Raw genomic sequence first — 12,892 nt, 5'->3', positions numbered from 1 at the left:
AATGCAATGAATATACATCAAGCATAAAATAATTTCCAAACAAAATATATAACTTGTGCATATAAAAAGAGCAGCACAATATCCCAACCTTTGTTGGAAATAGGGAAAAAGGAATGACTAAAAACGCGATGAAGAATAACAGAATACACTATGATAGACTAACAAAAAGAAAATGATATGAGACAATGAGTACAGCCGGGACGTTCAGCGAACCATGTCAATGCTAAACTTCATTATCATTTTTAAAATTTCAATAAATTTTTAAATGTTACACTTATAGAAAGCGAGAAATATAGTGAGACACTCTTTCTTGGTTACCGAGTAGTTCCTCTCCGCTGGTGTCAATGAACGGCTCGCGAACGCAATTGGTCGAAGGGAACCTTCATGCTTCTGGAAAGTTGCTCCTAAGCCCAGGTCTTTTGCGTCTGTGTTTATCACGAACTCCCTGTTCAAATTGGGTAGCTGCAGCTGAGTCGTGTTGGCCAGCAACTTCGTGAGGTGACGCAGTGTCGCCTCCTGCTTTTCGCTCTAAGCCCAACACTCGCCATTCCTCAAGAGCTTTGTCAAAGGTGCCTGCACTGCTGCGTAGTCAGGAATGAACTGTCGATAAATGTCTGTCTCGGTGGCCATGTCTCTGAGTTCCAGGGCGTCCAGCAAGGACGCCCTGGAACTCAGAGACATGGTCACCGATGGCGAAGTGAAGAAATCTCGACTGTGATGCACGAAAGAGACTTGTCTGATACCTTAGTGGCTCCATTCGATCAGCCAGTGGAAATCCATCGCACAGTTCCATGTGCTTTCACTTGTGCGTGGACGCGATGTGTTGTTTCCAAAGCTGCCTTTACAGTGTAATATATGCATTCTCATTTCTAACGTGTTCGCTGTATGCACGGGTTTGTGTATGCGTGAAATTACCAGCTAAGACCTGGTCGAGTGACGTGTTTAACTGTATACTCTCCTATGAGGTTGACAGTAAGCTGTTGAATGTGCAGGTTTATACGTAGACGTTTTATGTGATGGCTGTCACAATGTTTTAAAAACCTTCAATGTTTATACGTAGTTTTTGAGTGGTTCACCTTGTTTTTAAACTGTTTTCAAGGATGTGTAGCTTTGTTCAAACGTAAGTATGGCAACGAAAGTGCACATCTTTTCAGGTAATGGGTGAATCGAGAAACGCCTGCTAACCGCTTGCAGTAAAGTCGACGATGCCAGTGAATATAATACATAATTTATTTTTATATAAACAATGACTTTTTATTGCTTTACAACTATCTGTGACTGCGCATACGCTTCGACTGTCGTGAAGAGCGTCCCTGTAAACTATTTTTGCAATGTGTATGCCCCATGTATTGTGCGTGTTTGATTTATTTGCAGAGTACTATGGTCATTGCACGGTGGGTTGTTCGTAGCCTTTCACAGACTGCCTTTGGCTACAAGCGTTTCTGATGCGTTTTTGTGCTCCGTTCCGGCATCACGTTTGCCAAAGTTTTTAATCTAAGTTTTTATGCCACCATGGTTTCCCCCTGAAAAAAAAAAAAAACACTGGACCCACGATTTCTTTTGAACTACGACCATGCCGCCTTGTGCTTAATGTGACTTGACTTGTTCAGTGCTGTCTTCTTTACACGTGATATGTAATTGTTGTTGTTCACCACCAAAAAGGTTTTTAACTGTCATTCATCTCGTTAAGGCACGCATTTTGGTGTTCGTACAATATTATCGCTTTTAATTTGTTGCAAGCTAAAGTTGATTGAAAACAACCGCATTGTCTTAGTAAGGCCACACATTCGCGTGGCACATTTCAAACCTGTTTGAATTCGGGGACGTAGATACATTAATGCAAAAGCTGTGCGCTCTCCGTTCGATGTCTGTGTGAGCGGTTTTACTGTGTACATGTCGCCAGGATTCGCGGTTGACGAGGGTGCATCGATGCGCACGCCCTCTGCGGGTATCGAGGCTCTCTACGATTGACACGAATGTATAGCAGGACGTGTAAGCTTGTGCAATAAACATTCAAAAAATGAAAAAAAAAACCCTATGTAATACCCTCTCACGAGGGCCTTTAGGGGTATTATGAATAAATAAATAAATAAAGTGTTCACTGTCTCGAGAAAATGCCTCAGGTCACCGATATTGTTCGACAATGGATAGCTGACTATCACTTCAAGCTTACCCTTATCCGTCAAAATGCGACTTTCGTCTAGCGGGAATCCCAATAATTTTTTCCGGGTCGCGGCTATCTGAGCTTTGTTCGGGTTCAGAGTGATGCCCGTACACCTCAGCCTTTCTAGAACGCCTCTCAAGTTGCGCAAGTGCCCTTTGAACGTTCTTGAGTAAACCTATATGTCGTCTAGCTATGCGGGTGTGTGCTGCCACTTTGTGTCTTCCCAGAACACGATCTATTAGCCTCTGATACGTAGTGGGAGCTCCCACCTAGCCAAAAGACATTCTCCTGAATTGGAAAAGTTCTCTGTGGCTTGTTAAAGCTGATTTCTCTTTATCCCACTCGTCCATCTCAACCTGAAAATATTCACGGCTAGCATCGAGCGCAGTGAAGTACTTCGCCCCGCCTAGGTTGGATACTAACGATGAAATGGAGGGAAGAGGGTACATGTCCTTCTTTGTAACCTCATTCAGCCTGTGTTAGTCTACACAAATGCGATATGTATCATCTCTTTTTGAAACTAGAATTACCAGGAAACCCCATGGACTGTTTCGCTTCTCAACTACGTCTGTGTCGATGAGTTCGTCCGAGGCAGCATCAAGTGCTTTCCGCTTAGCTAAGCTGATTGGTCGGGGATTGCATTTGCAAGGTCGTGCATCACCCTTGTCGATTCTGGGCTTGACCAGTGTAGTACAGCCGGGACGTTCAGTGAACCTCGCGTCGTACTCGTACAACAGTGTCGACAACTGCGCTCATTCTCCTTTTGGGAGGCTCTGTGCCTCTACCAAAAGCGGGTGCACTGACCTTCCCTGTAGCAGCACATTGTTGCGGAAAGGTGGTTGCTCGCTTTCTCAGCATGCTTTCCTTCTCGCGTACTCGTGCCTCTCTCTGCGATTGGAATGCCTTTGTCAAAGCGGGGGCCTTCGAGAAAACCATTAGCACATCTTTGTCGTGCTCTCGGTAACCACTGTTTGCAACGTCATTGACAGTACCTGCTTTGGTGAGGAAGTCTCGACCCAGAATTAGAGACATTGACAGCCCAGGAAGATGCATAAAACGGTCTTCGTCGTGCTGTCGGTAACCACTGTTTGCAATGTCAATGACAGTACCTGCTTTGGTGAGGAAGTCTCAATCTAGGATTAGAGACATTTACAGCCTAGGAAGATGCGTGAAATGTTGTCGCCTCATGCGTCTGTTCCAGTGAATCACTAACCTAGCCGCACCGCTCGATTGTGCTGTGCCCGTAGGAAGGCGAAGATGGTGCTGCTTTGTCTCAAACGAATATTGTTCTCGTGGAGATGGTGGAACATTTCATTGCCGAACCAAGAAGCGCTTGCCCCAGTATCTAAAAGTGCTACAAACTTTTTTCGAGCTATCGTTAACTCTATTAGAGGTGCAGGCGAGTCTGCAGCATCACTTGCGTGACAGACCAAAAGTGCAAGTGATCCGAACGCATTGGTGGAATTATTGATAACCACGTGGTGACTGATGTGGATTACCGGTGACACCGTCCGTTTCCCGAATCGCACGTTTGCTCCTGACCCGGTGTGCGGTCGCATTCACGAGGGATGTGTCTCAGCAGACCGCACTCATAGCAATGACCGCAGAAACAATGCCGGCTCTATCGTAAGTTGCCTTGATCAGGTGGTCCTCGCTCCGAGTTGGGCCGCTGTTTTGATGTCGTGTCGATCGTGCGCTCCTGCCATGGGTTTTAACACGCTGGGGCGGCGTGGCCCATGTTGAGCGCGTAAGCGTGGCGGGTCTAAAGAGCAGTCTGACAGCATCCAACCGCGTGGTACCTGTTCATCAGCGAACGATGCTGACGCGTTACCCCTAAATGCTTCTGAATCTACCGCACCACCATTCCACGCACAGCGAGACTTGACTGACTGCCCTGCAGGCGAAGGTGGGCGATACAATCGCGCAGCGAGGATGTCCCTTTGTATGCGCTTCGTCTCGGTGGCGAGCTCTTCTAGGTCTGCGAACTTGTATCTCCTGAAGTGCGCTGCGAAAGTTGGGTGCACTTGTCACGTAATGCGCTCGACTTTTTTTGCGTTAGTGGCATGACGGTTAGCGAGGCGATACAGTTCCTTCATCGCCCGCGTACATAATCCAGCAAGTATTTGTCCGGATGCTGGATGTGTAGCTCTAAATCCTTCCGCAAACTTCACTAAAAAATTTGCCGGTAGAAATTCGTTGCGAAAGCTGTTGCAGAACTCTTCTACCGTGCGGGCACGATGTCCGCTTAGTCGAAACAATCAAGCCGCTTGCTTCGTGAGCGACACCGGTACCACGCGCTCGAAAAGTCCGGTGTCAGAAAGCCCCGTTGCCTGCTGATAGTGGAGCAACCAATCGAGCTCAAGATAGGCATGTCTACCTTGACATGTGGTTGCACATTTTGCACCGATGCCTGCGCTGTGTTTTGCAGGGCACTTGCCAATCTCTGCATAACTGATAGCGCATTCCCATGAGTACCTCGCTCGAGGGCAAACTGTTGCCGCAGGCTCACCTACAGTTGCGGCGTGTGTCTGAGCAATTTGTGGCAGTGCCTCTCTCTTTGCTTCGCGAGGTGGCGGGGAGCGCCTGGCCTAGCACTTTCTGTCATAGGCCTAATTTGTGCTAACGCGGTCTCTGCATCTTGCTGGCTATCCCACTTGAAACGACCAAAATCTACGCTGTCAGAAAGCTCTGACAGTGCTCCCGTGTTAGCCAAAAGATTGACACTCTGCGACGTGACATCAGACAACATGGGCAAATCTAGGAATTCCGACATGCCTGTTGTTCTATGTTTGGAGGAGCATCGGTAGTCACTCGCGTCCATAAAAGTTGCGGCGTTGAAAATTCGTTATGCTGGGAACCAGATCTAGGAGGTTCATTCTATGTACGGCTGATGTAGAAGCCTAGCTAATGTTCCAGCTGCACAGAGTCGTACCGTGCATGATTAACGTCCCCTTTCCGTAGCTTGAGTCATCGCAGCTGCAGGAGTTCGAGTGCATAAGGCAACAGGCTAGGTCAACAAACAACACTTTATTGCTATACGTTAGCAATAACGCGTAAATGTCGTGTAGAGAGACTACAGATAAGAAAGGGTAGATGCTTACACCTCTGTCGTTGTCATTCTTGGCTCGCAAGAGGTTCCGGGTTTGTCTTTCTTTTTTTGTCGCCGATGCCAGAGACAGCGTCTAGTGATCGGCACGCTAGTTTTTTTCACCGTCTCGGTTTCCCTTTCCTGATGAGAATTTGTTCCCCCACTCAGGGAGGGGAAACCCGTTATGAGCGCCAAGAAAGAGGAGTCGCGAGCACCAGCCACGGTTGTGTTTCATTCCTTTGCAAGAGGCTTCATTGACTCGTGTCTCGAAGGGACAGTCACGTCCTCGCGATTAGGCTGTCCTAGTTTCGAGGGAAAAGAGGAAAGAGTGATTGGGCGCACATGCTCCCCACAATACAAGCTTGACTACCTTCGGTGAATAGGTGAAACTGAACTGTGCTGTGTTGGCATGCGGCCCTTCCAGGCTTGTGCCCATGCTTGATTTGTTTGTTTTTTCAGGTGCACTACAATTCATGGACCATGGGAGGGGAGAGTCCAGTCGACCCGCCTGCTCGGAAAGGAGGCACAAAAAAGGCCACACTATTTGCTTGGATAACATTGCAAAGCATTCCAGAGGTATGACTGTAGGAAACTTTGAATGCTTAGTGAAATATGCTAACATTATAAAACTCACAAATGTTTTGTGTGGCACTCGCCATCACAGCTACAGGCAATGCTGACTAAAGCTCCCACGTTTAATAGATATTGTCACGATTATTAGCCATCAGCATAACAGAAGACAACGAAGCAACCATCACGAGCGGCAGTTGCTGGCGTTTTTTGAGGAAGACGACGTTGGACGTCTGCTCTTGCATTGTGTTCTTTTGCCCTATTTTTTTCACATTGCAACCCTGCAGGAGCGTCTACGTAAGCAGGCGTTTGGTGTGTAGTGACACCACGGACCCGAGCTAACGGGGAGTTTCGACTCCTTCCCACGCTTAGCCGTGCGAGGCTTTGCCTTGTCCGGCGAAAAGGGGATCCTGGGGGTTGAGCTGACGCTGGGTTATTGGACTTTTAAGGCCCCCCAGCAGAGGCAACACACCCCTTTGGCCCTGACCGCACGGAGACGGCACCCCTGGGCTGACCCACCCCGGAGAAATCGGCAGTCGCCTTTTCCTATCCCCCTCTCCGATCTTTTTTTTTTCTGTCCTCTTTCTCATCTGTCCTGTTTTCTGATCTCTTCTGTTACTTCCCCATTTTCATAGGCGGCTTGGGTTGACCTTGTGCAACTAGCCGACCTCGGCCTACGCGCATTAGGTTATCGTGGTGATTTACGGCTGGTGTCTGCAAGTTTCTCGCTTCGCGAATCTTGTAGTATCCCCTAATTAGGCTCCATGGTGGGTGGCCGCCATCGTTACTAAATTATATTCCACTATCATGCATGGACCTCAGTGATCGTGCCACTTTAAAACGCGAACGCATCGAAGAATTTTCTTTTTTCAGCTGACCCAAGGAAGTGTTCCCCTGCTATCATGTCGTACATAGTGAAAAGCCCAACAAAACAGCCAGAACAGAGTCCTCGTTCATAGTATCGTAGCGTATGACATCCAGATAGGATTTAAATCTTGCAATTTAGCAATTTGTGAGCAGCAGGTTCAGCTTAGATTGAACAAGGTGGCTAAATTGGCAGATATTAACCGGTTCATGATAAACCCTCAAAAGAGCACCTGTGTTCTTTTTTCTAGGAATACAGGCCTTCACCTAAATCCTGAAATTGAGCTTCTTGGGCAATGAATACCTGGAGAGGCTGAGCATAAATTTCTAGGTTTAATCTTGGACCCTAAGCTCACATTTATAACGCACATAAAGTCCATAAAAAACAAGTGCCTGAAAACAATGAACATCCTCAAAGTGCTGTCACGCACAACATGTGGAAGTGACAGGAAGTACCTGATGAATATATATGAAACCCATATACGCACACGCCTAGACTACGCAACCATAGTCTATCAGTCTGCTACACCGAGCGCATTGAAGATTCTGGATCCTATACATAATCTTGGCATATGCCTTTCAACGGGTGCTTTTCGCACCTGCCCTGTAGAAAGTCTCTATGTAGAGTCTGATGAGTGGTCGCTCCACCTTCAGAGACCCTATAAGTCCTTTTGTTATTATTTGAAAGCAAACTTGGATAAGGGACACCTCACACACACCACAATTAATGATTTGTCCAGTTTTTTTTTTTTTTTTTTGACATCCGTCCCTCGGTGAGATGACCTTTCTCACTTCGCGTGAGGGGTCTAACTGAAGAAACTGGGATACCTTTTTTTTTGAAAACTGTCTAATGGCTCCCGCAAGATACCTGCCGCCGTGGCAGTGATAGCTCATTGACTGTGATTTATCTTTCATTGAAATAACCAAACTTGCTCCGTTACACAAATATGTGCATACTTTCTCAAATTGCAGCTGAAATACTCTTGTCCTGGATATTTTACAGATGCTTCAAAATCTTGTATTGGTGTGTCCTATGCTGCCGTTGGTACATCTTTTTGTGATTCTGGTGTTCTGCACCCTAATTCAAGCATCTTTACTGCAAAAGCTTATGCGATACTTATTGCTGTTAAGCACATTCAGGAATCAAAATTACAACGCACAGTTATTTACTCGGATTCCTTGAGCATTGTAAAAGCTTTAAAATCTCTGCAAAAACATAAAAACCCTGTCCTTGTGTCACTTTACAGTTTTTTCTGCATGATCTACACACTAAAGCAACATGTAGTAGTGTGCTGGGGGCCAAAACACCATAGTATCAGGGGAAACGTCTTGGTGGATCAACTTGCTGTACCTGCCCAAAACAACGCTGCTGTCAATACAACCATAGCTGTCCCTGTGCTTGACCTGAAGCCCTTACTTCGACGGGAGCTCAGGGCGTGTTGGAAGCGGCTATAGAATAGACAAACACAAAACAAACTACATGTAATAAAACCGAGACTGGAAGTTGGCCACCAGTATCCAGATCACGCTACACACAAGTAACGCTCACCAGAATACAAATAGGACACACATACAGCACACATGCATATTTATTGTCTGGTGGTGAGCAACCCATATGTGACAGATGTGGGGACCGCTTACGGTTTTTACATATACTTGTTCAGTGCAATGAGCTAGACTCTCTAAGAAAAAAGCACTTTTAATACCCTACCTACAGCAACTTCCATTATATCCAGTCATGTTGATTGGTAGAAATTCTCTTTTTAAGCTTGAATCGATGTTCATATTTTTAAAAGATATAGATAGCTTTCATTCCATATTCCGAGGTGATCTGTAGCACGACCTCTGTGCTGCGGTCGAGGCTGCGGTGGTTCCATTAAAGACAGCACCTGCCTCAAGGGCAGCCCCTTGGGCTCAAGGGCATGCATTTACGAGGCATTCATGCTAATTTAATCTCATCTCCTCAATATAGTTTTATCACCACGAACATCGTCTTTTACTTCCACTACACACATTTCACGTCACTTCCATGATATTAAATACTTGTATGTTTTAACCCCCTTAAGGGCACGGAATTTTAGGCCTTTTTACAGCCACGAAACAGTATCATAGTTCATATCCTGTGTGTTGTGGAGGTCTCGAATTGGCGAGCACGCGCCACGCCACGCTCTTGGAGTAAACGGACACAGACCCGGTTGGGGCAAACAAACACTACATACATACATTTATTTAACTACTTTTGAACGACAATATCGTCTGCCGAATTGGTACATCAATCGTTATCAACACGTTAAGTCATCATTACACAAAATTACCAAACACACACAATAACATGATAAACACAATAACACACCCAAGGTGGCGGCGCCAGCGCTTGACTTACCACGTGGGCCCCCGGCACGCAGGCCGCGGTACCACGCGCCGAGGACCCACGCTAGAGACAACCATTCACGGCAACCGCCACGCGCACAAGAGGCTCGCTCAACTCTCGCCTGCCACCAAGGTTGCTTCCCGCCACGGTCACCACCAGCGCTACCACTGTCACAACCATGATGATGATGACAGTGGTAATCAACGGCACCTACCTCCCGGTGGTTGTAACCCGAAATGTGGCTTTTGGGCAAGACACGTGGGCCAAACAACTCTACAGGGGATGTCAGCACACGCACAACGTATTGCAGCAAATCATGCACCATTGCCATTTTATCAACATTTTCCATGGCGCTCTTTGGCCAAGTATGGCCCTTGCGCCAATAAAACCCATATATCATCATCATAATATTGCGGTCACTGACAGCCATGTTAGGTGATGGCTATACAGTTACAAAAATGGCCAGTGGAGACTTTCTTTTAGAAGTCTGTGACAAAAATCAATTTGACAAGCTAAAGAACTTTGCAACATTCGGCGACCTTCCCATCAGCGTAACACCCCATCGATCCATGAACTCTGCTCGTGGAGTCTCTCTTTCTAACACAGGACCACACGAAGGACTTTGTATGGACCTGTGTAGCGAGTAAGCAGTTTTTCTGACAAGTCAACTTGACGGATAGGAGACCAGAGCAGGACCAAAGAACCGAGCAGAAAGTGTACGTCGAGGTGTCGTTGGTCATACAAATGCTGCTGCTTCTTTTGAGAGGTCAGAAGACGAGTACGGGTGATTTCTCGTGTATGAGCAGCCAGAGTGATACAGTCCATGGCATATTCACTGCTCGGTACTGCAGGGGACAGTATGACGGTGTCTAGAGGCAATGTTGGTTCTCGGCCAAACAGTAGAAAAACTAAAGAGTAACCGGCTGTGTCATGGCGCGAAGTATTGTTGCCAAATGTGACATAGGGAAATGCAAGATCCCACTTGGTGTGGTTGGTAGAAATATACTAAGCAAGCATGTCTGTAAGAGTTCGATTTAGATGCTCCGTGAGTCCATTGGTTTGCGGATGGTATGACGTAGTCAGCTTGTGTCTTGTTTGACAGGACTGCAAGATGTTGGCTATGACCTTTGACAAAAAGGTGCGGCCACGGTCTGTAAGCAGCTGCTGTGGGGCTCTGTGTTGCAAAATCACGTCCTTGAGGAAGAAGTCGGCGACATCTGTGGCGCAGCTTGTTGAAAGACCTCGTGTGATGGGATAACGCGTGGCGTAGTCGGTGGCCATAGCTATCCACTTGTTACCAGAGGAAGACAAGGGGAAAGGGCCAAGTAGGTTTAAGCCTATGCGGAAGAACGGTTCTGTCGGAATGTCAAGTGGTTGAAGGCGTGCGGTGGGAAGTGTCGATGGTGTTATGCGGCGCTGACATTTCTAACAAGCTGCAATGTATCTTCTGACTGAGCGTGCAAGCCCTGGCCAAAAGAAGTGTCGGCTTATTCAGTCGTGAGTGCCTTAGACACCAAGGTGACAAGTAGTTGGAATGTCATTAAGTTCATGTAGAACTTCCGAGCGAAGGTGTTTCAGAATGACAAGCAGCAGGGCCGGTCCATTCAGCTCAAAACTTTAGTGGTATAAAACACCATCATGAAGCACGAATAAGCGATGGGACTGATTGGAAGATGGTGATTCGAGGCGTTCAATGATAGCATGCAAGGACGCGTCATGGTGCTGCTCGTCACCAATGCATGTCATTTGCGAAAGGGAAAAGGCGCAAGGCTCGGTTTCTATGTTAGGCATAGTGCTCGACTCAGCAACCGGGTAGGGGGACAGGCAGTCTGCGTCCTGACATAGGCGTCCGGACTTTTATGTCACCGTGTAGGTTGTGGGGTCTCGAATTGGCGAGCGACACGTCACGCTCTTAGAGTAAACGGACACAGTAGTCACGGTCGGGGCAAACAAACAAACACATTTTATTTAACTAATTTATAACGATGATATCATCCGCCGAATGATAGATCAATCGTGATCAACCCACTGAGGCCTCCTTACACACAATTTCCATGCACTCCAAAACATGACAAACGCAGTAACATGACAAACACACTATAACCACGGCCGCTCGATCTCCCCCCCTGGTGCAGCTCACCGAATGCTCTTCTCCGCCTGTGAGAGCGCTAGTTCTCTTTCAACCCGCCGCGTCCGCTATGGCGCTAGCTATCGGCGACGCTGGGGTTTCTCTCAAAGCACTCTTCAGCCACAGTGAGCTATCTGCATGGGTACTTTCATGTGGTTCTGCTTAGTGTTTCGGCATGCTTCACTGCAGACGCGCCCATGCACAGGTTACAGTCACTTTAGCTGCAATAGAGGTAGATTGTTCCTGATACATGCGCTCCATTAGATGCACACAGTGGGTTTAAGCTGTCCCATTGAGGCAAAGGGGAACCACGCGATCCTCGTAGTAACGTAGTATTATGTTAAAAATGTTATTGTGGATTATAAAGCATGGTGACTCCGACTTTAATGTCAACTAAATAGCCGAGGCTTAATGTATAGTTTATTTATGCGGCTACTCAGCTAATTCGTTTCCGCGACATACATGTCCGGATTATATGAACCGGACAATTATCAGTAATGTTTCTTTGTAAATAGTCTGAAACAAGCATGATTTAATACTCAAATGTACATAGTGGCAGATTTCACAAGCGGAGGACTTTGTGAGAAAGTGGTTTTCGAGAAAGTTTCAGTATATTTTCTAGAGAGCTATTGAGATCTCCAGCCCAGTTGGCCAGGAGTGGTCTCAGCAGCTTCTTGATAAAGAGCTGCTGAGGCCACTCTCAAACATCTCTCTTTCTTACAGATTTGTTTTTAGGTTTTTGATGAGGTGGTTAAAGTCAAACGAAAGGAATAAGGGGTCATTTTCCCGTACCGGATGCGGCACAACATGCTGCAGAGTGTTGTCACCAGACATTCCTCGAAACATGGCGGTGTTTGTGTGATCGTTGTCCGTCACAACACGAACAACAAAAAACTCTGCGTCCTCATTAGCCTTCAGCACGGTGAACGTCAGGCTGTGGAGGCGGTCATGTTTCAGGTTCCTCGTAAAAAAATACCCGACCAGAATCACGTAAGCCGTGGAAAGCCCACACAAAACGAAACAAAGGAGCCTGTCGGCTATTTCAGTGGCACCGCCAGCTTGAGGTTTACAGTCGATATCAACGAGCCCGAAAATTCTATCAACTTGACGATCATAGATCACTTTCTGCTGTATTGACATTTCGTCAATGGTAAGGCTGCAGTAGGGCTCTTTTTCTGACTGCAAGCCTTGTCTCTCTACTTGGAGCCGTTCCCTTATCAGGCTGGTTACACCCGTCTCTCCTGTGGATGATCCGACAAACTTTTGTAGGGTGCTTCGACACAGCAGCTTCAGCAGCTTCTTCTCCCGTACATGATCGTAGCTTTTGTAAGATGTCGCCTTCCACAGTACACATTCTCGCAGCGTGGGCTCCTGCCACTTTGGACGCGTCATATCGAAGTTGATAATTTGTTCCATGACAAATTTTGCAGTCCTATCTCCTTCATGCGCGGCTGTCGCAAGGGTCTTTAGAGCTTGCACAGCACGGTTCTTTTCATATTCTTTAACTTTTTCTCGGAATTCGTCGCAGTTTTTCTGAAGTTCTTGCAAGCGCTTGTTCAGTCTCTGCACTTTCACTTCCAGGCGATGTGCGTTTCATTTCATCTCTGCTATATATCCAGCTAGGTCGAACGTCGTCTGGCATTCTTCATGTTTTAATCCGCTTTCACAGTGTTCCTGACCACCTGTAGACTCGCCCGGAGCTACGTT

At 46.8% G+C, this 12,892-nt stretch overlaps 1 protein-coding gene across 5 annotated transcripts in view; it reads left to right on the top strand.

Annotated features, from left to right (window-relative positions):
• Positions 1-12,892, top strand: part of tweek (transmembrane protein KIAA1109 homolog tweek) — a 1,194,469-nt gene that overhangs the window by 1,032,026 nt on the left and 149,551 nt on the right. For 4 of the 5 annotated variants that reach the window (XM_075882507.1, XM_075882492.1, XM_075882497.1 and 1 more), the window contains one exon: positions 5,712-5,828. The exons of the other annotated variant lie outside the window; for it this stretch is intronic. In XM_075882507.1, coding sequence (XP_075738622.1) covers positions 5,712-5,828 — 117 coding nt within the window. The remainder of the gene's footprint in view (positions 1-5,711; positions 5,829-12,892) is intronic. 5 annotated transcript variants of the gene reach the window in all.

This window comes from Rhipicephalus microplus, chromosome 2 (genome assembly GCF_043290135.1).
Source record: "Rhipicephalus microplus isolate Deutch F79 chromosome 2, USDA_Rmic, whole genome shotgun sequence".
NCBI lineage: Eukaryota > Metazoa > Arthropoda > Arachnida > Ixodida > Ixodidae > Rhipicephalus > Rhipicephalus microplus.
This window is presented reverse-complemented; position numbering and strand designations above follow the sequence as displayed.